This window comes from Canis lupus, chromosome 36 (assembly GCF_011100685.1).
Source record: "Canis lupus familiaris isolate Mischka breed German Shepherd chromosome 36, alternate assembly UU_Cfam_GSD_1.0, whole genome shotgun sequence".
In the NCBI taxonomy this organism is placed as follows: Eukaryota; Metazoa; Chordata; class Mammalia; order Carnivora; family Canidae; genus Canis; species Canis lupus.
Window position 1 is genome coordinate 5,082,038 of NC_049257.1, and position 27,723 is coordinate 5,109,760.

General features: G+C 39.9%; 1 protein-coding gene across 1 annotated transcript in view; it reads left to right on the forward strand.

The window, feature by feature from the left end:
• TANC1 (tetratricopeptide repeat, ankyrin repeat and coiled-coil containing 1) overlaps window positions 1-27,723 on the forward strand; it is a 223,726-nt gene that overhangs the window by 60,015 nt on the left and 135,988 nt on the right. The window contains exon 3 of the mRNA XM_038584592.1: window positions 18,294-18,373. Coding sequence (XP_038440520.1) covers window positions 18,313-18,373 — 61 coding nt within the window. The 5' untranslated portion in view covers window positions 18,294-18,312. The remainder of the gene's footprint in view (window positions 1-18,293; window positions 18,374-27,723) is intronic.

Here is a 27,723-nt window from a genome sequence, read left to right on the forward strand (position 1 = left end):
ATACTGTTTTGATTACTACAGATTTGAGTTGTTAAGATTTTAAGTAACCTCTGTGCCCAGTGTGGGGCTTGAATTTATAACCTCCAGATCAAGTGTCTTATGCTTTACCTACTGAGCCAGCCAGGTGCTTTAATTACTGCAGGCTTGTAATATGAATTCTGGAATTGTGATGCCTCCTTTGCTTTTCTTTCAAGGTTTCTTTGGCTAGTTGAGGTCTTTTGTGGTTCCATACAAATTTTAGGATTGTTGTTCTAGTTCTGTGAAAAATGGATTAAAGATCTAAAGATCTAAATGTGAGACCTTTGATAGGGATTGTATTAAATGGGCACTTTAATTTTAAGTACCCATTTAATTTTAAGATTGCTTTGGGTACTATAGACATTTTCACAATATTTGTTCTTCCAGCCCATAAGCATGGAATGTCTTTCCATTTCTTTGTCATCTTCAGTTTTTTCATCACTGTTTTATAGTTTTCAGAGTACAGGTCTTTCACCTCTTGTGTTTAGGTTTATTCCTAGGTATCTTATTGCTTTTGGTGCAATTGTAAATGAGATTGATTTCGTAGTTTCTTTCTGCTGCTTCATTATTAATATATAGAAATGCAGCAGGTTTCTGTACATTGATTTTTTTTTTTTTTTTTAATTCTGAGATTTCACTGAATTTGTTTATAAGTTCTAGAAGTTTTTTTGTGGAGTCTTTTGGGTTTTCTATTTAGAGTATCATGTCATCTGCAAATAAAGTTTTATTTCTTCCTTACTTATTTGGACCCCTTTTATTTTTGTTGTCTGATTGCTATGGCTAGGGCTTCCACTATTATGTTGAATGAAAGTGGTAAGAGTGGACATTCCTATCTTGTTCCTGACTTTAGGGGAAAAGCTGTCAGTTTTTCTTAAGGATGATTTTAGCTGTGGGTTTTTCATATATGACTTTTATTATGTTGAGGTATGTTACTTCTGAACCTACTTGGTTGAGGGGTTTTTTTTAACCGTAAATTGATGTTGTATTTTGTCCAATGCTTTTTCTGCATCTGTTGAAATGATCACATGGTTCTTATCCTTTATTTTATTAATGTGATGTATCATATTGACTTGAGAATATTGAACCATCTTTGCAACCCAGGAATAAATCCCATTTGATTTATTTAGTTTTAATGTACTCTTTAATTTGGTAGTATTCTGTTGAGAATTTTTGCATATATGTCTATCAGGGATATTGCCTGTAGTTCTTTTTTAGTGAGACCATTTTAAATTTTTTTTAGAGTATGTAAGTACACTTGCCGTGTGCGTGTGTGAGAGAGAGAAAGAGAGAGAGAGAGAGAGAGAATTTTAAGTAGGCTCCACCCCCAGTGGGGCTCAGTCTCACAACCCTGAGAGATCATGACCTGGCCTGAAATCAAGAGTCAGATGCTTAAGTGACTGAGCCACTCAGATGTCCCTTTAGTGGAGTCTTTATCTGGTTCTGGTATCAGAATAATGCTGTCTTCGTAGAATGAATTTGGAAGTTTTTTTCTCTTGTCTATATTTTGGAATAGTTTGAGAAGAATAGGCATTAACACTTCTTTAAATGTTTGGTAGAATTTGCCTGTGAAGCTGTTTGGGAGTTTGATTATGGGTTCAATTTCTTTGCTGGTTATCTGTCCCAAGTTTTCCGTTTTTTTTTTCTGTTTCAGTTTTAGTGGCTTATATCTTTCTAGGAATTTATCTGTTTCTTCTAGGTTGTCCCAATTTGTTGGCATATATAGGTTTTCATAACTTCTATTTATTTATTTTATTATTTGTATTTCTGTGGTATTGGCTGAGTCCTTTCTCTTAAGTCTTCCTAGATGTTGATCAATTTTTTTTCCCTCAAAGAACCATTTCCTGGTTTCATTGATCTGTTCTATTTTTTGGTTTTGTTTTTTAGTTCTTGTATCATTTATTTCTGCTCTAATCTTTATTTCCTTTCTTCTGCTGGCTTTAGGTCTTGTTCTTTTTTCTAGCTTCTTCATGTGTAAAGTTAGAGTAACTATTTGACATTTTTCTTCTTGAGGTAGATCTGTAGTGCTATAAACTTCCCTTTTAGAACTGCTTTTCCTGCATCCCAGAGATTTTTGGACTGTTGTATTTTCATTGTTATTGGTTTCTGTGTACCTTTTAAATTATTTCCTGATTGATCTGTTCATTCTTTAGTAAGGATATCATTTAACCTCCATGTGTTTGTGGTCTTTAGAGACTTTTTTATCTTGTGGTTAACTTCCAGTTTCATAGCGTTGTGGTCAAAAGGTATGCGCGGTATGATTTTGATCTTGAATTTGTAGAGGTTTGTTATGTGATCTATTCTGGAAAGTGTTCTGTGTGCCCTTGAAAATATGTATTCTGCTGTTGTAGTATGGGATGTTCTGAATATATCTGTTAAGTCCATCTGGTCCAGTGTGTCATTTATAGCCATTGTTTCCTTGATTTTTTTCCATTTAGATGATCTGTCCATTGATGTGAGTGGGGTGTTACAGTCCCCTAATTTTATAATATTATCCATTAGTTCCTTTGTTATTAACTGTTTTATGTATTTGGGTGCTCTCGTGTTGGGTGAATAAATATAATTGTTAACATCTTCTTGTTGGGTTGTCCTCTTTATTATATAGTGTTCTTGTCTCTGGTTACAGTCTTTGTTTTAAAGTCTATTTTGTTCAGTATAAATATTGCTAGTCTGGCTTTCTTTTGACATTCATTTGCAAGATAAATGTTTCTCTCTCCCCTCACTTTGAATCTGCAGGTGTCTTTTAGGTCTGAAATGAGTCTATTGTAGAGTCTTTCTTTTTTTGTTTTTAAATGACAGCATGTGAAAATGTAGACTCTTCTGAATCTCTGCTCATCCTTGCTGCTTGAATCATTCATGTGCTGGTCATAACAAAGGCAGAAAAGCCCCTTTCAAATGAAGACTTTTTTTTTTAAAGATTTTATTTATTTATTCATGAGAGACACAGAGAGAGAGAGGCAGAGACACAGGCAGAGAGAGAAGGAGGCTCCATGCAGGGAGTCTGACATGGGACTCTATCCTGAGTCTCCAGGATCACACCTTGGGTCGAAGGCAGGTACTAAACCCCTGAGCCACCTGGGTGTCCCTGAAGACTTTGTTAATAAGAATAGCATAGAACTAGTTATTAGCTTGAGCTTAACTGCTAGAACAGAGAAGGATATGATCTGCAAAAAAGCAGAGTCCATATGTAGGTAGAGGCAGGTAAATTGAAGAGTCTATACCAAAACCAACTAAATAATGGACAGGTGGTTCTATACTTTGTATCCTCCTAGGTCTCACCTTTGTTCTGGGAAGAACATTCTCTTTGTTTTCTATCACCATTCTCCTTTTTGCATCAGATTTTGGTAACAAGAGTTTGTTTAAGGAGGAGTCCCCTTTAATGAATACATAAAACCAATTTGTCATTGTGGAATTTAGAAATTGCTTAACCTTTCAAAGTCTCAGGGTTTTTTTCAAAGTTGCCCTATAAATTTGGAGGCAATGCTATATTTTGCAGGGTTGTTTTAATTGTGACAGAGATAACCTAAAGCACAGTAAGTCCACAGTGAAGAGTAGGTCTTCTTGTCCACAGTTATCAGAGGCCTACAACAGTTTCCTTTTTTCCCCTAACATTTATTATTTTGTGTTTTGTTAGAATTAATTTATTTATCACTAAAGACACAGAGGCAGAGACATGGACAGAGGGAAAAGCAGGCTCCCTGGGGGGAGCCCAATGCAGGACTCAATCCCAGGACCCCAGGATCACAACCCGAGCCAAAGGCAGGTGCTCAACCACTGAGCCACCCAGGCATCCCTTCCTAAAATTTATTTATTCATTTGAGAGCCTGCACATGCATGTGAGTGGGGGGAGGGGCAGAGGGAAAGACTCTCAAGTGGACTCCCTGCTGAGCAGGGAGCCCCTTGCCGGGCTCATCCCATGACCCTGAGGTCATGACCTGAGCTGAAATCGAGTCAGACTCTCAACGTTCAATGGACTGAACCACCCAGGTGCCTGCCGGACGCCTATACTTTCAGATTTAAGAAGGCTTTTGCTAGTCCATGAAGAAAAAATTCAGGAAGAATTGATGTGAGATGGAAAGGGAGTGAGGAGAGTCTAAAGCAGTGGTTCTTTGGCGTTGGATCCTGAAGAGTGGTGTCATCACCAGCTGGGATTTATTAAAAAGTCTCAGCTTCAAACTAGACCTAAACATCAGACTGGGTGTGGGGCTCAGCAGTCTGGTTTAACAAGCCCTAGGGGTGATTTTGATTACCTTTAACTGGCCTAAGGTTAGAGAAATCAGGCTGCGGGCCCTTCGTGTGGTCTGGTGGGGGGTGGGGGGGGATGGTGATTACCTCCCCAGAATGATGGGAGGGAGTAGAGAGGAGCTGGAACTGGTGAGACTTAGTAATTTGATTGGCTGTCCGACCAGAAAGAAAGCCATGGGGATGTAGAGGCCTTGAGTCTGGTGGACTAAAGGGGAAGGTTGGGGGTGGTGGTGGTGGTGTCGTCAACAGGCACCCAGAACCCACGCTGGTGAGTGGGTGTTGGAGGTTGGGGGAAGAGGAGGAGGAGGGTGACTTTAGTTTTGGACATGTTGAATTTGCGTTGCCATAGTCGATGTCAGCAGGTTAGAAATCCAGTGCTCAGATTGCAGGACAGGTAAAGCAATGGGGAAATCTCTTTGTGAGGTGCCTGCGTGGAGGTGGCAGTTGAAGTGGGTATTCACATCGTTTTCCCAAGGAAAAGGTGCAGAGAAAAGAATGGAGATTGACTGGTTTGGAATTTGGAATCACATTGCTTCTCTTTCAGAAGTGTAAGTATAAATGTTTAGAAATACTTCGTGATAATAGTTACAAATAAAATCAGATTATCACAAGTACATTGAGGTTTTGTCATAATGCAATCTTTAGAGGCCCCACTCTGTGTGTTAGAGGCTGGTCTTGTACATCATCTGATCTTGGGATCCAAGGCTCAGGGTGCCAGAGGCAAAGTTCTAGTGTTCTTGCCTTTGAGAGAGAGGAAGTGGAGTCAGAGTTGAGAGTGAAGGTGGCCTGGGGCAGGCTGCTGAGTTGCTGTCTCAACTTCTTTATCTGTCAAAGAGGACAATTAGAGTCTGCCTCTCCTTCCTCCCCGCCCCCCTTCTTTTTTTTTTTTTTTTTTTTTTTTTTTTTAAGATTTTATTTATTCGTGAGAGACAGATGGAGGCGAAACAAAGGCAGAGGGAGAAGCAGAGCCCCATGCGGGGCTTGATCCCAGGATTCCGGTATCATGACCGAGCCAAAGGAGATGCTCAACCACTGAGCCACCCAGGCGCCCCACAGTCTGCCTCCTTCATGTGAGGACAGTGGAAAAACTTGACGGTATCAACCGAGTGATGCTTTTGTCTCCACCTGTGCTGCGGTTTTCATGGTGTTTTGTTGAATTTGTGGAGTAAGGGTCTCTATTTGTAACAGATTTACAGTATTGATAAGAGATGATTGTAAGGAGCCATCAGTCTGACTTGGAGATGGATGGCTTTGTGGTTTTCAGTGAGTTATCAGTACATTGAAATATGTGTTTTATTAGGTTTGTGAGAAGGCAGAGGGAGTTGGCTTGGGAAGTTTGCATAAAAACAAGGAACAGATACTTAAATTTATATCCAGCTCTGTTGAAGACTCCCGTATTTTACTGTAGCAGAAAGATGTTTCACTGAGATCATGAAAACTTAGTACATCTGTGCAGCATCTTCATTATATCTAGAACAATTTCACATCCACTGTTTCTAATTCAGTCATTCAAGAAACATGTGTTCCTGTTTTTCACTGGGTTCTAATTGGGATGTTTTTCCTTAAAGGGACCACACACTTATATTTAGGAAATATCTTTGTAACTGTGCTCCAAGTACAAGGAACCCTCTAGCTTTGGAGACTGTAGCATCTGAAAGTCACCCACCCACCCTGCCTTCCCCAACTTGAAAGAAAAGTGATGTGTGTGTGTGTGTGTGTGTGTGTGTGTGGTTTCCCTGCCACTTCACAATGCCAATTTTGTTCCTAGGTTCCTGAGCTATGTTTCATACTGTTTGTATGTGTTAGGAGAAGTGGTGACAGACTCCGTGATCAAAGGTTTCACTGCGGAATTACTAAGGGCTTTAATTGAACCTTTCACTGGGTTTTAGAGAGAAAAAGTCTTGATGTTTGTATGTGGCATGTCACATAACTTCAAATGCAAAGCTTGAACTTCACAGGTTTGATTAAACTTTCATGGGACTCCCAAAAATAACATTTGTAATCCTCATGCATGGGAATTATTCTGTAATTCACAATTTCACCAAAGTGTTGTTTGCAGTGGGTCGGGTCTGAATGCCACCAGTTTAGTTCAGCACTACCCTCCCAGCTCCGCTGCGGCTGCATGAGGCTTGCATCTTTCTGGGAAGTTGAGCTGCTGCCACGGCTAAAACTGTGAGCCAGACTTAGGTAATTTTATTAGTCTAGAAAAAGTATTACGCTCCTGCAGCTGTTGTTGTAGGTCCTGACCATGAAAACAAAAACCGTCTCAGTTACCCAGGATCCATGAGAAATTGGCAGTGGCCCAAAGCAAGTCCATGTATTTTGGACTCTAAATTATATTTATCTTCATATGGGCATCCCCTGATTTAGGGCATGCAGCTGGGGAATGGCCTGACTGTATGGGGTAGTGAGGGTGGGCGAGGACAAGCCTTGGGTGTACCACCCTTAACTAGGAGGCCTGATCCAGATAATTGGAAGACTATACCTCCTGGACCTTCAACACTTGTAAAAAGGATAAGGAGAGTGCCCAAGAAAACAACAAAACCATAATAAAATACTCAACCTGGCTTTCCTGTTTTCGTCTGTTGTCTCACAGTGTAAATTCCCACAGGTCTTTCTCTTGGAACTGGGCTGGTTTTTGTGGGTGGGTTAGTAATTTGGTGGTGGTGGGCTTTCTTGTAAATAGAACTTTTATAGATTACTATGAAAACTAATCGTGGGACTTGGCATTTAATTGCTAGGGGTGGTGCATATGTGGAATACCCAATCTTGCTAACGTGTGCCAGTCAGTAAATTACTGTTTAATTTTCTGAATTTCAGTGGTTCTGCGAGTGGGATAAAACTGCACTACTGTGTTTCTCTAGAAGGTCCTGGGCTATTAGCAGAGCACTTAGCAAGTCTGAGTAATTGTCCCTTTGAGTCTGACTGATTGTTTGGGTCATGGTCTCTAATCCTTGGGGTCATTGGATGCACTTCAGGGGATCTGTGAATGTGGGTGGGTGGAAAGAAAATTTACATCTTTATTTTTACCATCTCTAACCAAAATGTGGCTTTTCCCTCAGTGATGAGAGTGGGCAGCGTCACATACTGTCAGCAGCATCTTTGGCTTTGGCAAGTAGAAATCAGATTTTTGTACCACTTTGTGGGAGATAGTTCGAACCATCATTTATGTTCACCATTGCTTAGAAAACTGCAGTAGCTTATTAGACCTGCTGCTGTGTCTTGTAATGTATGTTAAGAAGTACACATTACTTTTATCTCAGTTTTCCTATTTAAATATTTTTATATCTGTGTTTCAATATAATTGATTTTTTTTTTTTTTTTGAAGAGTATTGTCTTCATCAGAATCATTCAGAAACATTCTGATGGGAGCATCTGGATTGATGAAGCAATCCGTGACACTTAAAAGGTCACAAGCTCCTGTCTTGGATGGCACCCTTGTAGTGCTCTCATCTCATTGAGACCAGATTAGTTAATGTTAAAAAAAAAAAAAAAAAGTCATATTTGGTTTTTGCTTCATAGCATGAATTGCTTTTGATTTTTTTTTTTTTTAAGATCTTATTTATTCATTCATGAGAGACAGAGAGGCAGAGACATAGGCAGAGGGAGAAGCTGGCTCCCGGCGGGGAACCTGATGCGGGTGTCCCAAATTGTCTTTGATTTTTATCATCTGGAGCTCTGACCTTCCCCCATTTTGGGGCTCTTGGAATGAATTTAAAAATATGACCATTCCTCATTTCTGAGTGACCTTTCTTATGAGCCCCTGTAAAGTCCCCTTTAAGACTGCTTACTGCAACCAAGTGTTTATGGCCGAGAATGGCTTCCCTTACAAATTTTAGGTAAGAGGGGCACCTGGGTGGCTCAGTGGTTGAGGGTCTGCCTCTGGCTCAGGGTGTGATCCTGGGGTTCTGGGATTGAATTCCAGAAAAGGCTCCCCCTAGGGAGCCTGCTTCTCCCTCTGCCTATGTCACTGCCTCTCTGTGTCTCTTAGGAATAAATAGTCTTAAAAAAACAAAAAAAACCCCCAAATTTCGGGTAAGAGTATATAGTGCTCTGTGTGTTGACATTATTTGCTTTAGCTATGGAAGAGATGATGCTGTGTGACTTTTATGAATTTCATTTAGCTCTTCATTGTGTTACTATGGCAAGCATATCCTAGGTTTATTTTAGAACTTGATATCCAAGATTAAAACCTTATATCTATTTGAACTATATAAAACTGCCCAGAGAAGGAAAGCTTGGACACCAGGCCATTCCTTGTCCCATCCTATCACCTTTTAACAGCTGTATGCAATTCATTCAGTGAGCTATGCAGTGGGGTTTTGGAACTCCTCTTGAATAACACTGTTCCTAACCTCTGGGTGTTAGGAATAGGGGAAGCATTGCCCATGTGACACTGAGGTCTCTGTCCCAAGTACTCTTCCCTGTTGGTAATATGGCCCAACTTCCAGTGTTGTTCTTCTGTGAGCTCACAAATTAAAGAGCTTGCTTGCATTTTGTAGCATGACACCTCCAGGTCACAAATATTGACAACACTGGTGTTTGAAATAACTCCTAGATACCTAGCAGAACTTGAGTACACAGTAGGTATCTCAACAGAGGCAGATTCTGTTTTTCAGGATAGATTTGAGACATGGGATGCTGCTCTGTGGTGGACGTGTGTGTGTGTGTGTGTGTGTGTGTGGCCAAATATGATTTTTTTTCTCTCCTATTAGGCAGTTTTGTCTGTTTGACTACCTCACCAGGCCCCTGGGAGCTAATCTGTCTCATGTTTATCCAAAAAAGGAGGCATAAAAAAGGGACTGTATAGTTAGGCTCTGGAGCAAGACCACCTGGATGGGCAACCTGGCTCTGCTCCCATGAGCTATGTATGTGACTCTAGGCAAATCTCTGGGCTCTCTGTGTCTTTGTAGAATAGAGATATTTACAGTACCTTCTGCAGAGGGTGGTTGTGGGGATTAAATATGCATGGACTAAGTGCTTAGAGCAGGGTCTGGTATAGAGTTAGTGTTAAATAGGTGTTGCTGGCTGCACATTACAATCACCTGGGAGAGGTTTGAAAAACTGCACCGGGTATTGGGAACGCCCATCCTAATGAAATTAGGAGCTGGAGGGGGTGTGGGTTATAACCTTGTTCAGAGCATCCTAGCAAGTCACTGACAGAGTGGAGGAGGGGTTTTGATGTCTTCTGTTCCAGGGCTTTAAGTGAAAGATCCATCTGTCAGCTACATAAGCAAGAGATCTTTGTGTAATGAATAGCTGCCTTTCACAGGGCATCTTTGAAGTTGTCTGACCTTTTTCACTTTGAGGCCAGATGCAGTGCAATTTAAAAAATTTAATTTCTTTAGATTTATAATACCAGACTTCATTCAGCTGGCATTGATTGATTGAGTACCTTTTAACAGTTTTTGAAAAATGGACTTTCTGACATGTCTTCAAGGTCTCTTCTCCTTTTCCTGTAAAGACTTATCATCCATGCCCTAGACCCCAGCCAGGGGCCCTTTTTTCATCTGTGGTGATGGTTTATCAGCTACTGTGATTACAGTGATCTTATGAACCAGAAATAAAGTTTTCCCCGTAAAATTATAGCACCTGCAAGGTGGAAGAGGCCTGATTGTCCAGTCAAGCAGGAAAGGGAATAGTATCCCTGTTAGACAGATGAGTCCGTAAAACGGAAAATAACTTGCCTGAAGTCATTTTGTTTATGTAATACTGTCTGTCTTTATTCAGGGAGTTGTCATTGCTATACATCAAGAAGTTGGTCAGTGGAAGCTGGGAGTTCATAACTCTGTTGTATGGTACAAGTGGAAAACTTCATAGAAAGAAGGGGAAAGAGAAGAAAATGTAATCCGAATGGCTGTTATGGCGATAACTGCCACATTGGGGATCGGGGCTTGGGTCTCTCGTTGCTATAAACCTTACAGGGGAATATCCTGTGACCCTAGTCATGGCCTCTACAGGGCTATGTGAGAGGATGGGCACCTGATTGTAGACTGTGGTTCATGTTCAAACCCTAGGTGGTCCTCCATGGGCTTTGACCTCCTGGTCATGGGGGCTCAGAGTTGATGTTGGCTTTCTCCCAGCTCTCCTTAGCTGGATCCACAACAATTACATGTTCACCCTCCTGCAAAAGCCACTGTGTCTTTGAGGCTTCTATTAGGCACCCTCCTGGTCATCTTCCTTGCCCCCTGCTCCTGAGTTCCTTGAGGACATTGGAAGCAGCCACTCAGTGCCTGAGCCTTCAGAAGTTCCAGGTCTACCTTTGCACACTGTGTAACTTTGGAGAACTGGTTCATCTTTCTAAGCCTCTCTGTTGCCTTGATTGTAAAAAAAAAAAAAAAAAAAAAAATCCGGAAACTATCTCATAGGGTTATTTTTTCCTTCTTTTTTTTTTTTTTTTCCGGTAAGGATAAAAAGAGATTATATATGTGTGTAACACTCCTTACCTGACATATAGTAAACCCTGATTAAATACTAGCTATGAGGATAATGGCTATACCAAGTGCTACCTCTGTTTCTGCAGTGAGCATCTGAATGGCTCTTACCCACACCAAGAATCAAATAGCTTCCAGTAACCCTCACTTGGAGGGCTTGCACTTTAGCAAACCAAGCTTTTGGCCATCGTGTGACCTTTATCATTGTCTGGCATGGTTCCATCTCCAAAATTTACAAGTTCATTTAAAAAGACTAGACTCTTTTCAACTTCCTCATTCACTTAGTCTGACTGTGTTTGTTCTCTGATCTCCTTGAGACCCCATTCCTGTCCTCTCTGGGTCTCACTCCCTTCTTGTCCAGTCCTGCCTCTGTGGCACAGCACTCCAAGCATGTGACATAAGCACCCTTCTCAGTCTTGACAAGTCCTGCAGACAGCCAGCCGCTGATCAGTCCTCTCGTCCTCTGGGTAGTTCTTGGGGCTGAGCATCAGAGGATGCAGTTGCATAGTTTCATTATTTGGTGCCATGGCGTGGTCTGCAACCCAGATTGGGCAGTCTGAGCTGTTCAGCTGTCTGTTTGTTTGTTTGTTTGTTTATTTATTTATTTAATTTATTATTTAATTTTTATTTATTTATGATAGTCACAGAGAGAGAGAGAGAGAGAGAGAGAGGCAGAGACACAGGCAGAGGGAGAAGCAGGCTCCATGCACCGGGAGCCCGACGTGGGATTTGATCCCGGGTCTCCAGGATCGCGCCCTGGGCCAAAGGCAGGCGCCAAACCGCTGTGCCACCCAGGGATCCCAATTTTTTAAAGATGTTATTTATTTATTCATGAGAGACACAGAGGCAGAGGGAGAAGCAGGCTCCATGCAAGGAGCTCGATGTAGGACTTGATCCTGGATCCCGGGATCATGCCTTGGGCCGGAGGCAGATGCTCAACCCAGGTGTCCCTGTTCAGCTGTCCTTTATTTATTTTGATTTTTTTTTAAAAAAAGATTTTATTTATTTATTCATGAGAGACAGAGAGGCAGAGACACAGGCAGAGGGAAAAATCAAGCTCCATGCAGGGAGCCTGACGTGGGACTCGATCCCGAGTCTCCAGGATCACGCCCTGAGCTGCAGGGGGCGCTAAACCGCTAAGCCACCGGGGCTGCCCTCAGTAGTCCTTTTAATCTTGTGTTTGCCTCCTTCTCTTCTGCAAAGGTTGTTCTTCACCCTGTTTCTCTCATACCTTATTTTTGCTTGATAGAGAAAATGGAGGCATAGCTTCCTGCCTATGTTTGTTGGCTTTTTCTTCCCTATCATATTATGCTTGACTTCGTGTCCCTCTTTGCTGGGTATGAATACTTAGAAATTTGTGTACAACGAACAACTACAATCTCTAGCCCAGTGCTCATTCCTTAATTGGAAAATCAGGTCATAACCCTGTCTCTCTCCGCTGTTTGCTGATCCAGGAGAGTCAGGATAAGTTCCTCCAATGCTTAGGGCCTTGCATTTTAAATGAGGCTATTATATTTTAAATTTGTTTAAAATGTAAATAAATTGTTTAAGTTTATTAAAGGATGGCTGTCTATTTTGAGATAGAACCATTCCCTTTAAGAATTATAGATGGATTAAAACTATGTTCTTCCTCAGTGTATCTACTGGTAGTAAAGCAACGAATACTGGGCTGGGGAGTGGGGCAGGGTGTGGCTATCAGTGGCTCATAGCCTAGTGGAGGAAGCAGGTGGGTAGGAAGTCCTCCAGGAGTTTTGAGGTGGCTTTTTGTTTGTTTATTTACTAGAAAGAGAGAAGGAGCTTTGTGCGAGTGGAGGGGAGGGGCAGAGGGAGAGAATTTTTCAAGCCAACTTCCCAATGAGAATGGAGCCCAACGTGGGACTCCATCCCAGGATCCACGAGATTGTGACCTGAGCTGAAACCAAGAGTCAGCCACTTAACTGAGTCACCCAGGCGTCCTGAGGTAGCTTTTGAAGGGTACCTGTGAAATGCCTTTGCTTTCTTAAATCTAAATATTTATGAACGTCTGGATGGTGGTGGTAAAAATATTGCAGTTCTTTTGTCTTCTAGTTTGGAGCATCTTGCTGTTGGGTGGAGGGGAGGTAGGTGCTTGGTTGGGGAGCATCCAACCTGAAGAGAGATCCTGAGAGACTGGTGCTCAGTCTTGTACACCAGCCATTGGCCTGGGAGTCATAAGGCTTATTGCCAGGAGTGCTGCCCTGGTTATCCCCTATTTGAGCTTTTCCTGGTTTGAAGGAGAATGTATTGATCTCAGGTTTTGGCTTTTCTGTCATTGTACTTGTGCTTTCTGTACATGTATTTGAAATACCAAAATAAAACCTCCCTGCAGCTTTCTGAAGGACCTGTTAAGAGAACAGATCCTGCTGTAGAAATGAGTTGTTCATCGTGGATAGACCAGATAACTTGGAAACTAGTGGTTGGTACCAAAAAATAGTTCTTAAAATTGTTTGCCCAAACCCCTTGTGGGAGAGAATTACCATTGGTTTTGAATTCCCTTCCATAACAACCTGCTATTCATTCATTTAAAAAATGTATTTTTGAGTTGGTTGTGTATAAGGTACATTGCTGGGTGCCGGGAGGGATTCGTCGAGTTGGCTGCCATGGCCTGCTAAGGCTTTATGGAGGAAGTAGTGTTAACAGTTGGGCTCAACAAATCTCTTCACAAAATAAAAAAAGTCTCTTGGAGCCAGAAGGAAGTACTTGTTCATATTTTCCTCCTAAAATAAAATTTCCTTTCTGCCAAGTAGTTCACAAAATGAGAAAATGTACAAACTTGCATACAGTAATTTTCTAGTAACTTGAAATACCAGCTTTGGAGAGTCAGGTTTTTAAATTTTCTTTCTTTTTTTTTTTTTTTTAATTTTTTTTTTATGAGAGAGAGAGAGAGAGAGAGAGAGAGAGAGAGGCAGAGACACAGGCAGAGAGTGAAGCAGGCTCCACTCAGGGAGCCCGATGTGGGAGTTGACCTTGGGACTCCAGGATCATTCCCTGGGCCGAAGGCAGGCACTAAACTTCTGAGCCACTCAGGTGTCCCAGGTTTTTAAATTTTTAAAGTAATCTCTGCACCCACCGTGTGGCTTGACATCACAACCCCAAGATCAAGAGTCCCATGCTTTACCACTGAACCAGCCAGGTGCCCCAGAAGAAGCATTTTTTTTTTCTAAAGAAACTTTTCCCAAAGCAATATTTCCCATAGAATATCTTCCCATAGAATATTTAAAATATGAGCTGAAAGTGATTTCAATCTAATAGAGAGTTTCCACTTAATTTGTGCATCAGACCTTAAAACATCTGAATTGAGACTTCATGCCCAGAAATCTTTTAAATTCAGATTACTTGGGGCTGTAAATTTATTACGCTTTTAATAAGTCATACTCCGATCTGACGTCTTTTTGCCTATGACAAGCCTAACCATAAAGAGCAGTAGAATTAGGGGCATGGTTTGTAGAATGGCTTTGAATAAAGAAGAATGAACGGCTGAGCCTTCGTGCCTTGGGGATAAATTATAGCCCAGTGTTACCATACTAGCAGTGGAAATAGGGCAGTAACGTCATACGGTTGCTTTCTGGTTGCTTGATCTGTAGTCACTCTTCTCTTCCCGAGCTTTTCTGAACAAATCATCTGAATCCTAGAGAACTTCAGTGACTGGTTTCCAGTCACAACACGACGACCAGGGCTGAGATTAGTCCCTTGATTCCTGGGCTTTTTCTATTATAGGAAAAAAAAAAGTGAGGTTGGGGAGTGGGGAGAGAGACCTACTGGAATTTCAAGTATTCATCAAGAGTTGTTTTTTCCCAGCCTCGTGGGAGCTCTAAAAGAATGTTGAGATATGGCTCTTGCTTTCAGGAAGCTTCTATAATGCAGTTTTCCATGAATTTCCAGCCAACAGCCAGTGCCCCATCTAGCAGGCCTCTTTGTTTCTTTTTGTGGTCTCTATTCTGCTTTGTTTTCTTGATTTGTTCTATTCTATATAATTTATCTTGAAAGGTGCTTCAGACCCCACACTGCCGCTCACATTTCCTTTCTTTTAATAAGCATTAAAGGTTGCCAAATAAAGGAAAGTAAGCTCTAAAGGTAGCCATACAGAAGACGTGGCTATTATGTAGATGAGTCAAATCTTGGTATGTTAGAAAAATCTTTTCAAGCCCTTAAAGTTGAGGATGTTTTTGCTGTCTCCCTTTTCTGGGGGGGAAGTTCTTAATTATATACAACTTAGTTTTCAGTGTTTCACTTGTAAATATTGCTGTTCTGGTTTGCTTGATGTTGATAAAAGTAGGTAGGCACCTTTCGAAACAGCTTTGCTTTGAGGTCAGATAAACTGTTTTATGGGAGAAGCTCCTTCCAACGGAGCGTGCACACATTCAGGATAACTGGATAATAAGATTTTGTGATCATGAGATTTTAATTAAGGTGTGGACATGAAAGGGTATTATGAAATGCAGCATTTTCCTCCCCAGTCTCTCATTGCCTGATGTCACATGGATTTAACTGTGTTTTTTGGCATTCCTTGCAAATGAAAATATATAGGAATGTTCCTTGTAACTTATAAACTGCTATAAATGTTGGCTAATTGCTTGATTTGGAGGAAGTCGCTCATCTGTGTTCATTGCAGCCTGGTTAAATCTGTCAACAAATACTGAGGACAGAGTGGGTGCGAAGCCTGCGTTTTGGCTTCTGTTTGTATTAAAAAGTAAACATAGTCCCTGCCCTTAGCTCACAGATTTGACTTGAAACTGTATAAACAGGCAGTATGACACTCCAGAAGAGGAAAATTTTAATACTACTGGTGTTCTGTGATTTCAGACAAGGTGGTCATGGTTACGATGCTGCTATTGTGATTGCAAGCCAAAATAGCTTCTGTCTTGCTTCGAAATCCTTTCTGTTTTACCTAGGATAATCTTTGTTATATCTTATCTATCACTGTAATCACTGTGCAGAATTCTTTTTTTTTTTTTTTACTGTGCAGAATTCTAACACAAAACATGGAGATACTGGGCCTATTCTCAAAGACTCCGTGTATTAAAGGAGAAATCCAAACAGTAAAAGGAAGCTTGGCAGTTTTTGTTACCTCGGGGTGTTTTAAAAGGAAGAACCTATGGTATTTGGGAGACTTAGAATGTTGAATAACAGTAGAAAAATAAGAAAATCTAGGTGCCTTCAGGTCATGGGTGTGAGGTCAATGTTATATACTCACATTTTATTTTCTTTAAATGAAAATTCTGGGAAGTTTTCTCCCACTAGAGAATTTCAGAGGCTGGTCTTTCCTCTCTTCCCCAAAAAGTATATAAATTAAAGAAATGGCAGCTGAAGTTCCTTTTGTACTCCGGTATATTCATTTGAAGTTTCTCCAGGTCACAGTTTGAATAGGTCTTAGAATATAAATTTAAGCGTTTCCCCCTTGACTTGCTATTTATGGAGGAAAGCAGAAACTGGAAAGAAAAAATTACAGTGGCCATCTGATCGCCTTTTCAGTTAACTCAGGACCACCGATGTGGAAGATGCGACAATCCTGAGAGCAGCTGGGCTCCCCGGAGTGGGCAGTCCGGGTGTCTGGCACGTGATGCCGAAGGCAGTGTCTCCCAGTCCTTCTGTGGGACGTGTCTCCCCAGTGGCACAGCAGATCTGCCGCGGGTTGGGGACGACCAGGGTGATGATGGGGTCACCCTGGGTGCTGCGGTGGAGCTTGAGCTCCATGATCAAGGCCTGTGCAGGGCTCCCGGAGAGCTCACTCAGGGACCTCGGCCAAGCTCTGCAGGCTGGCGCGTTTTACTTTTCTTTGTTTTATTTTTAAAGCATGTAGTCTTTGCAAAATGACAAACCCTGAAGGTTGATTGATTTACTTGGAAAAGAAAATATCTGTGCTTAGCAGGCCTCTGTCCCTGAATTTTGTCCACCATCTCTCCTACAATATTTCAGCATGATCACCGAGAGAAATTTGTGTTTCCATGCTTGCCCTTCAGGTGAAACTCCAGTCTTTGCACCAGGGTTCCCTGAAGTAGCAGTTTAAAAAAGAATTAGGCTGTAAACCCTGCCCCTTTTGTGTGTAGAGACTTGTTTGTCAGGTGATTTAACCCTGTCGCACTTTACCATCGCCTTCTCCAAATTCTGCTTAAAGATGCTGTCTTCCTGGTTATCTCCAGGGTGGATTGGTTGGTTGTTGATTTTTGTCTGTTCGTTTGTTTGATTGCCGTTGCCCAAAGCTTTCATCTTCTGAGTGGGGAGGCGGAGCATGGAAGGAGGGAGACCCTTGCTGGGAGCCTGCAGGTTTGGGTTCTGGCGCTGCTGTTCATTCGCTGTGTGACCCCTGGGCAGTCAGTCTTCCAGGGTCTCTGTTTCTTCGTCAGGGAAACAGAGGACTTGGAAAAGTAAATACAGGCCTGGACCAAATGAAAAGAAGGTCACCGTGTTGTGTGCTTATGTTGTGCGACTGAATGGCAGCGCTCCGGGCCTCTTGCCTCGGTCTGTGCTCCCCGCGGAGGCCCTGCTCCACTCTGGCCCCAGCAGCCGGTGCCGCGTATACACGGACGCTGGTTCCAGCATTCGGGCTCCCTGGGCAGGTGGGACTGGGCGTCTTCTCCACTGGAGTTTCTCCCTTTTGGCCCCACTCTGCTGCTTCTTTCTTCCAGGAGCAACCTGCTTGCCTTCCACCTTCTTGTCCTTGGTGCACTAGCAGGGGTGTGATGGGTAACACAACCCATTTGGATTTGTTACTGCTGGGAGTTGTCCAGCCATCTCCTCCGAGTTACTGGAGGAAAAAGAGCTGCAGGAGACTCAGTGATGAAATAATGGTCCTTTTGTCTGTCTCTTGCTCTAGGGATGGTTTTAGGTTTCATCTTAGGCCTGGGCCATTGTGTTGTTTTTACATGCTCAGTACAACGCTGTTTAAAAATGCAGCTTATCATTTAAAGGATTCAGCTGTAGTGCCACAGACCGTTCTTCTTTCGTCCCCATCCCCCCCAAAGTCCTCGATGTATGTAGTAAAAACCCACTGCAGTGTGTGCTGTTTGATTGGGTCCCCTGACATCAGCTTAAAATGTTTCCCTTGTATTTATTTTGCAAATGCTTATAAGGTATGTTTTAATCTGATAAACTTCCAAAATGTTTTCCTTGTGGTTATATAATCAGTAGCATCTGCAAAACATGCCTTTAACCATGTAGCTTTCTTCTTAACCATTATCTTGTTGATTCTCTGTTCTAATGTTTTCTTTTGATGAACTGGGGTTAGGAGATCTGAATTCCTGTGCCAGACATCTTACAGTAACGTGCCCAGATTTAGCCTCATAACCTTAATTAGATGTGGAATGCTGAGAATGCTGTTTTTTTTTTTTAAACTTTTATAACAAGCCAGTGAACTTCTGATCACTTCATTAAAAGTTATAAAACACTCCTTGGGTCTTTAACATTTAGTTCCCCATCTTAGTTTCTTCATAGAAAATTAACGTAAAACTCAAGGTATGTTTAGATTCTCCTGAACAATCTGTTAGAGCCTAAGTTACCTTTTGTGTCAGTATGTACATTATATTCCAACTCACAACCCTTAATTCCTCTTCCCTCCCCTCCTTCTTTTTTTTTTTTTTTTAGAAGCAAAAGAGTGTTGAAAATGTTAAAAGCTGTGCTGAAGAAGAGCCGAGAGGGAGGAAAGGGGAGCAGGAAGGAAACAGGTATGTACAAGCAGGTGGCCGTGGGGCAGCAGCTCCTGCTCACTCTAGGCTGGGAGGATGCCATTGCATTGGGAATGGGTCCAAAGAGTGTTCTGGGTTGGAACGCACATAACACTGGAAGCTATGAGAAACGAAAAAGATTTCTGAGCTTTCTTATGGGAAGTGACTTTGAAAATTGAGTTTGCCTTACGAACCAAATCCTTCCCCAGAAGACTTGTAAAGTTCATAATTTTAACAGAACATTCAGATCCAGAGGCAGTCAGAGTTACAGACCTGGAGGGATAGCAGGTGTGTCCAGGAATTTGGTTTCTAGAAAGCTCTTTCCCTTTTCCCACATGCAATTGCATTTTATATGTTTGACCAACTGCTGGCTGACTGGTCCTCGCCTTTTGAGTATCAGATTTTCCACCTAACAGGTGTAGCCTCACTCAGTGCCAGACTGCTAGTTTTCATTATGATGAGAGCTACTTAATTTGGCTTGGATTTCATTCCTGTTTATAGAGTTCTGTTCTGGTGCTTATGTGGTCATTGTGACTCTTCATTGCCTTCCATGTGATAAACTCTTTTAAGGTTATTTAGGTGACCACTTAGTGGTCTGTTTTTCTACAAAAATTACATATTATTTACTATTGTACAATAAAAATCTGTTAGTCTGGATTGATTTTCTTGGAATGTACTATTTTACTCTGCAAACTTAACGATAATCCACAGTGGAGAGTGGTTGCTTTTCTGAATTATTGTATATTGAATAACATTTCAGTTTTAATTTCTATTACAGTGTAAATACACTTATTACCATAACATCGCTGAATTTTACAGTTAACTTTTCAATTGAAAAGATCTTGCAGTACCTTTTATTACATATTATGTAATATATGTATATAATTACATAATGTTTGTAATGTTATGACAGTGTTAATGTCTGTTGTTTCTGTACATAGGTAATAGAATAAGTGGGCTTAAACTTTTTAGTTATATGGAACTTAAGTAAATTTGCTGTTATCCCATAAACCAAAAAGTCTGCAAAACAGCAAACTTCCTTTAAAAGGAGAATCTTTATTGTAAAGTTACTGTTAAAATTCCACTAGAAGCTTCTCGTTAATGCCTGCATAAGCGGATACAAAGAAAAAAATCAGTTTTTAATGATAGAAACGAGACCATAGTCAGCTTTTAACCTTAAGAAACCACCCCCCTACCTTGAATAATTAATTAGAATTGTTACTATGGAGAATTTTCAGTTCACATAATTTCTATCCAGGAGGACATTCACCCTCTGCTGGGTCAAGGCCAAAATATCTTTCTCTTTATTTCTCTGAAAGCAGTTTAAAAAAAATTTTCCCCCCAGTTTTGGCTCATCTGACATTCATCCTAGGGACTTCATTATTTGCTTCTTTAGATGCCTTTGTAATTTCCAGCATAAAGTTAGGTCCTAAGCTGTCTGGCTGGGGATGCCCAACCAGTGGCCCGGGTCTCCAAGCCAAAACTCCCTATTTAGTCATGGGAGTCTTTCACAACAGACCCACCATCCTCTTTGACCAGTGCCAGTGAAATAACAGTACAGTAATGATTTGGGGCACCCTGCCTTTCAGAATGGCCAGACAGTGAACATAGTTTGCATTTGTAACTTTTCCAGTTTTAAAGCATGTGAGTTTTGGGTTTATTTCCCCCTCTGGTCTTTAAGAGCAACTACTGTTTTTTTCTGAATCATTTCTTCATAATAATTCCCACACTATGGCTTTTCACTAATGCAAACCAACTTGAAAAAGCAATGGGACTATTTCTCATAAAACATCTGTATGGTATGTGCCTTTTTTCTGTTAACTAGAACCTGGTTGTGTTAGTTGGAACAAAGCAGATGGAATCTTAAATCTTGATGAAGTTATGTCACAAGATGATTGGGGAAAATACTTGGAATTTGACCATTCATATGTTGAGCTCTGTGCCAGCTCTCATTATATAAGTAGATCATAGCTAAGTTTCTCTGTAAATTAAAGCTGACTGATCTACGGAGACTGCCCTGAAACTTGAGCAATAATATCTCCTGCAATATGGAAAAATCTTGCTCTACTGTTTGCAATTAAAACCAATCTTTGTTACAAAGACAAAGGAAAATTCATTTCTATGTACTTGAACTCACAATTACAGAAATTTAGGAAATATTTAGGTCTAAAATACTGAGCTCAGCATTTTATATATCCTTTGTAGATTGTTTTTACAATCTTGAACCACACTTTTTTTTTTTAAATTGAATCAGCTTTGAGAATTTAGAAAGCATAATCACGGAGTTAAATTCAGTATTCTTTAAAAGAATACAGATATTTTTCAGAAATATTGAAAAGTTATTACATTTTCAGTTCTTATCTCTAAAAGAAAATGTCACCTATATCTACTTTAAATTACTGATAAGATTTTAATAGGTATTGAAATTTAAGTTACATGTATATTAAAAGTATTTGAAATATGTACAGTATTAAACTAAACATTGAGTGAACTCTAAATATAGGAAAACCTTTTTAAAAAAACAAACAAACCCAGGAAATGCTTATAGCTAAACAGAAGTGTTTTCTGGAGGCTGTAGAATTGTGTCAGAGAATACAATATTAAAAACTTAATGTTTTGGGGAAAGTACATTTGCGTTGTCCCCACTATTCCATCAGTGCAAATGAGCACTGTGTTTCTCTTGACCTTGAGTTAGGCCTGAGGGAGTAAAAATCAATATTAAACCACAATGTGGGGAGAGCTAGGTAAGGGCATATGTATATATTTTTTCCTTTCCTTTGTCTTATGTTAGGACTCTGATCTAAGGCAAATGTTTATTTTGAAGCTCTCCAGAGAGAAGAGACCACATTTTTTTTTATCTTAAGTGACCTTTCCTATCAAAAAACTTTCATGTTACTATTCTTAAACCTACTTAAATTTATTTTTTTGTTTTTTTTTTTTTGTTTTTTTTTTTAAACCTACTTAAATTTAAAGATGAAATAATCACTGTACTATAAGTATATTGAGAATGTTCTGATACAAATCTGGACCAAAAAGTTTAGAGTTGATATAAAGAGCAATGTAGAGAATGAATATCTTTTCTAAATAGTGCAATAACACTATTTAGATAATGCATGGGAAAAAGTCCCATTTTGTAATAGAAACAAAAACTTTAGAATTCAACCTACGAAGAAATTTGCAAGCCTTACATTGAGGAAAAGAATGAAACTTTGCTGAAGCACTTAAAGGAAGACCTGAATAAATGGAAAGAAATACATTGTTCCCAGATGGACAGATGCAGTATCTTAACTTGACAGTCTCTTATAGAATAACCTATAGATTCCATTTAATCCCTGATGAAATCCCAACCATTTTATTTTTAAAGACTTTGTTCTTTCAGAGCAGTTTTAGGTTCACAGCAAAACTGAGCAGAAGGTACAGAGATTTCCTCTGTATCCTCTGTGCCTACTCATTCATAGCCTTACCCATGATCAACACCCCCTACCAGAGCAGTACGTTGGTTACAGCTGATGAACCTACACTTGACACATTATGATCATCCAGATCCCATAGTTTACATTAGGGTTCAATCTTGGTGTGGTGCATTCTACGGGTTTGGGCAAATGTGTAATGATCTGTATCTGTTGTTACAGTATCATACAGAATATTTTCACTGCTCAGAATAGTTTTTTTTTTTTTTTTTTAACACAACATAATCAGTTGATTTAAAAACTCATCTGGAAGAAAAAATGCTTAAGAATAGCCGAGGAAAAATGGAAAGTGTGGGTCAAGTGTGTATCCAAATGGCTGAGCCTGGTTCCCATGCCTGGCTTCTAGCTGCAGGAGAGACAAACGTGTATTTTGACTTCTTAGCTTCTATAGGGTAAAGTGGGCTTCACCTCCCACTTCTGTCATCAACACAACATCAACAATAAAGTAGAAGGTCCCTTCTACTTTAAAGGCCAAGCACAAATATTTCATATAGAATAACCACTGCTTCACATAGTAAATGATTTGGCTAGTTTTTTGGACTTTTTTTTTTTTTTCCTATTCTCCAAGAAATGAATCTTAATTCTATTTGATATAATTGTAGCTCACAGTTGATAACCATTTTGGTTTTTTTGGTCTCTCTCTGTCTCTATGCATCCCTTCTCCTGCCCTCTGCCAATCTTGAAACCTTAGCCTTTTACCCTATCCAACTTTTCTAGTTGCTCTGTTTTGGTGTGGAAGTAGCTCCAAGTTGAGGCAGAAGAACAAAGTTTGGTGAACTTGTAATTGTGGTACTGCCTCAATTAAAAAAGAGACTAATGAAGGAAGGGTAGGTTAATATGCCAAAATAATTGTTTATTAGTGTTTTCCTTTCAGTTTAATTATTTGTGTTTTTTTTTTTTTTTTCAGTAGGGGGGCTTAGTTTGAAGCAATTTATTTAAAAAAAATTTGACCCTCACCTTTTCATCGTTAAAACGCAGCTGGTCGGCTAAGTGCACTTATAATGGTGTTAATTAAGACATTGGATAGTCTCTAAACTTGAGTGTGTACTGAATTAATCTGTTAGCTTTGCATCTAATCCTTCACTTTGAATTTGTAGTAAAAGGAAGCTGTTTGCCTCTAAAGTTTAAAAGCCATTGATGTGATTGTTAAATGTGGTATTTTAAGCCATTCCAGGCTGCAGTCTGGTTTTCAGTGGTACCTTCTAAAAATGCCTCAATACAAACGATGCTTTGTTTTATCCGGAAAATATGAAGCTGCTTTTGATTATTCTGTGCTGCATTGCCCATTTTCTGTGGTTGTGGACTATTATTTAGGAATTTAGTGCAGTGACTGTCTTGCTGAGCTATGGATATTTGGTATCTTGTTGTTAACAGACTCCAAAAATGTTTCCCAAGCAACAAAACAGGCAGAAATAATTCAGTCTAAAGGTACTGTATTTCTCTTTACCAGGGTACTTAAGTAAATTCTGTAAAGTATTGGGACATGATATAAACACAGGCTAGAGGCCAAGCTGGTTTTTGGTAGAATCAGGAATGCAGTTCCCTCTGGTTTGATTGGTTCCTTCACCAGTTTCTCTTTGTTGTCTCTTCTGCATGTCTCAAAATCTAGAAAAAGCAAACTTGGGAATTAGAAGTCACAGATTCAAATCCCAGCTTGATTGATTACCTCCCAATTTACATGAATTTGGGCAAATTCCTTAACTTGACTAAGTTACCTTACAGAGATGTTTTCAGGGCAAAATGAGAGAACCTTTTTGCAGAAGTGTCTCACTTGACACCTGGCTTCTGCTACATGTGCTGCAGAGCTTTGCTTTCCTGAGAAAACTGTGTGCTACCTTGAACAAACAAAACCAAGACTTTTTATTCTTTCCCAGTTGAAGGCAGCCAGGACCACTCTCAGGCAGAGGAGTGATGTTCTGGAAGCTTCTTTCCATGACTACCCGTCTCCAAATGCAGATTCTGCCTTCTTCTTGGCATACTGAAGTCTTTTGTGCCATCTTTACCCTTTCCCTCCTAACAAAACTGAGAAAACGGAGTCACTTGTCTCTTGTATGGTGGTTGATACTTGGGAAATCATTTATTTAACCTTTCAGCCTGTATCAAGTACTGGCATTTTATTTTTTTCTTTATGAAATTAAACTAGAAGACTTTCTCCCTTGCTGAAGAGATTTTGGGGGTCAGTAAGCGGCTTTAAGAATAGTTTATAGTTTCTGAGATGTTTCATTTCAACACATTCTTAATTAATGAAGGTCTTCCTATGTAGGAGGCTCTGCCCTCCATCCTCTTTGTAGTTTTCCCATATGTTTTTGGGAAATAGAAAGGATGAAAGAGAAGGAAGAGAACAGATACTTAACATTTATCACGTGTCAGGCGCCTACACGTCATGGACCAAGCTGGTTCATCCTGAACAGCCTGTTTCTTGTGAAGGGCATAATTAGAGAAAGCTCTGGACAGAGAAGGTGAAATTAAGACACCTCCTGGATCTTCTGTGTTTTCCAGCCAATAAGACCCCCAGCAAGTCACAACCTATCTGAATCATTATAAAGTTTGTAGTGGAATTCTCAACAACACTTACTTGCTTGGGTCTCTTTGTATGTGTAGATGACCCATGAACAGTGCAGGGGTTAGGGATTCTAACCCTCACACAGTTGAAAATCTACGTATAACTTTTGACTCCCTAGAACGTAACTACTAATAACCTATTGGACTGGAAGCCTTGCTGATAAAATAATCTATTAACACCTATTTTGTATGTTATATGTATTATATACTATATTCTTAAAATAAGTTAGAAAAAAATTTGCTAAGAAAATCTGATGAGAAAATATATTTAGAGTACTGTTTTAATGTGGAAAAAACAAAAGCTACATATAAGTGGGCCCATGTAGTTCAAACCCGTTTTGTTCAAGGGTCAACTGTATGTGTAAATGCAGTAGGAAACTAAATAGAGAAATATTAAATGTTACAATTCAGAGTCTGATTTTTTGCATCAAATCTAATTTTATAAATACTTCTTAAAGAATTAAAGCTGCTTTTCTGTAAAATTACCCAAAAACAATGGTCTTATTTTCTGTATACCTAATTTTTAAAGAGCTTTGTCATGTGTAGTTTCTTAATTCCCATAAAAATTCTATACCTGGGGCAGCCCCAGTGGCTCAGCAGTTTAGCGCTGCCTTCAGCCCAGGGTGGGATCCTGGAGACCCAGGATCAAGTCCCACGTCGGGCTTCCTGCATGAAGCCTGCTTCTCCCTCTGTCTGTGTGTCTGCCTCTCTCTCTAGGTCTCTCATGAATAAATAAATATCTTTAAAAATTTTTTTAAAAATTTCTATATCTTAATTTTAATGTGACCATTTGGATTTTTTTACAGGTTTTTTTTTTTTTTTTTTTTTTTTTTTTAGAGATTGAGAGCAAGTGAGGGAGAAGGAGAGAGAATCTTAAGCAGGCTCCACAGCACAGAGCTGGGCGAGGGGCTTGATTTCACGACCCTGAGATCATGCATGATCTGAGCTGAAATCAAGAGTTGGACTTAACCAATTAAGCCACTGGAGTGTCTCCAATTTGCATTTTCTAGGAAGAGAATTCCAAGGTTTTATTTCTATTCTACAGAAATATAAAAAACTTGATTTCATATAATCTTTTGGCAAATGTAGTTTCTGAGTGGGGAGATAGGCTAAAAGATATGACATAGATGGACTTTTTCTTCTGTGAAGGATGTTGTAAGTTTACTATTCCTCTTAAAGAGGATGAGGCTTTGACCTTGCAGATGTCCTGCAGCTGATGGATGGCCACTAGGGCTAACCTGTTGGATAACGTTAGTCTTGGCGTAGAGCTTCAAATTGAGAAACCTTTATTTACAGCTGAAAACATGGAGTTGGAAAGTAGAATCTACATCTCTCCATCTTCTGGCGAAGACTCTGGCCTTCTTCCTGTGTCCTCAAATGGCAAGAGAGACAGCAAGCTCTCTGGGACCTATTCTTATAAGGACATCAATCCCATCATGAGGGTACTTCCCTTGTGATGTACATTAAAACTAATTATCTCCCAAGGGCCTTATCTCTAAATACCACCATGTGGGGGTTTAGGGCTTCAGTATATGAATTTTTAGGAGACACATTCAGCTCATAGCACTTGTCTCTATTCTGATTATAAATTTAATACTATATTTCATTATAAAACATACCATATTTCAGGTACCTCCAAGGAAGAAAGAACTACTGTCAATTAACTGATATCATACTTTATTACCTAAAATGCTTGACCTACTGAAGATTTCCTTTCTTTAGAGAGTTATTTTTATGTATCTCAATCTTTTTCAAAATAGGGGTGCCTGGGTGGCTCAGTAGCTTGGGTGGGCAACTCTTGGTTTCGCTCCAATCACGATCTCAGGGTTTGGGATTGAGCCCTGAGTCAGGGTCCACACTTGGTAGGGGGTCTGCTTGGGATTCTGTCCCTCTCTCTCTGCCTCTCCTGCTTATGCAGTCACACACACTCACTCTCTCTCAAATAAGTAAATAAGTCTTAAAAAAAAAAAAAACAACACAACTGAAGGGAAATATAAACAGGTTGGTTAAGGCCTTTCTAATTTATATTTAGAGCCTAATTCTTTTAAGTCTTTTTTAAACCTCGTTGTCAATATCCATTTTTCTCTACACTATATTATCTTCTCTGCCATTAAGAGCATTGACAATTAAGTGCTTTTTGAGTCCTGTACTATTTTCTCCAGGGCTTTCTTCCAAGCTGAAAATCCCCATTCTGCAAATTTGATACTTTCATGATCTCAAAAGGAGATTTTAATGGAAAGCTTTCAGATAAAATCCAGGGTTCAGGACACCTGGATGGCTTAGTGGTTGAGTGTCTGTCTTTGGCTCAGGTCGTGATCCTGGGGTCCTGGGATCGAGTTCTGCATCAGGCTCCTTACAGGGAGCCTGCTTCTCCCTCTGCTTATGTCTGCCTTTCTCTTTGTGTCTCTTATGAATGAATAAATAAAAAAATCTTAAAACACACAAGCCTCTGGAAAATAGATATCTGTGTACAAACCTGATTATTTTAGTAGAATGTTTCTAGGCAAGGAATTAATAATGAAAGGAAACATCCTTTTCAGAAGCTTTTCATACCTCTTGCCAAATTGTTTTCCAGATGGATTGTATTGATTGCCACCTGTATAAGCTATATGTGAGTGTGCTTGCTTGCATGATTTTTACTAGGGTTGGGTATTTGTAGATTTTAATAATATTTGCTGATTTTATAAGTTAAAACATGTATTTGTCTTTAATTAGCATTTCTTTGAGATTGATAGACCTTTTAAATCTTCAGTGCCCTTTTATATTTTCTCCTTGTTGTCTCTTTATGACCTTGTACAGTCGACCCTTAAACAATATGGGAATTAGAGGCACCAACCCCCCCCATTCCTCTCTACCCATGCTCAAAAATTCAAGTATAACTTTTGACTTTCCCAAAACTTAATAGCTTGTTGTCGACCAGAAACCTTCCTAATAGCATAAATAGGCAATTGACACATTTTGTATACTTATCATAAGCTGTATTCTTACAAAAGAATAATTAAGCTAAAGAAAATGTTAAGAAAATAAGAGAAAATACATTTACAATACTATACTGCATTTACTGAAAAAGATCTGCGTCTAAATGGATCCGTGTAGTTCAAACCCGTGTTGTTCAAGAGTCAACTGTATGTTTTTTTTCTGTTGGGAATGTGAGAGGCTCTTCAGTCTGGTTCTTCCCTTTTCCTAGTATGGCCCCTGGTGTGTAGTAGTGGGATTTCCTTATAAAATCACTCACAGGGGAATTTTTATTGAAGTTACTGAAACCTGTCTGTGTTCCATGAGTAGAAGTGTCTCTGGTATTTTAAAATTCCAGGTGTG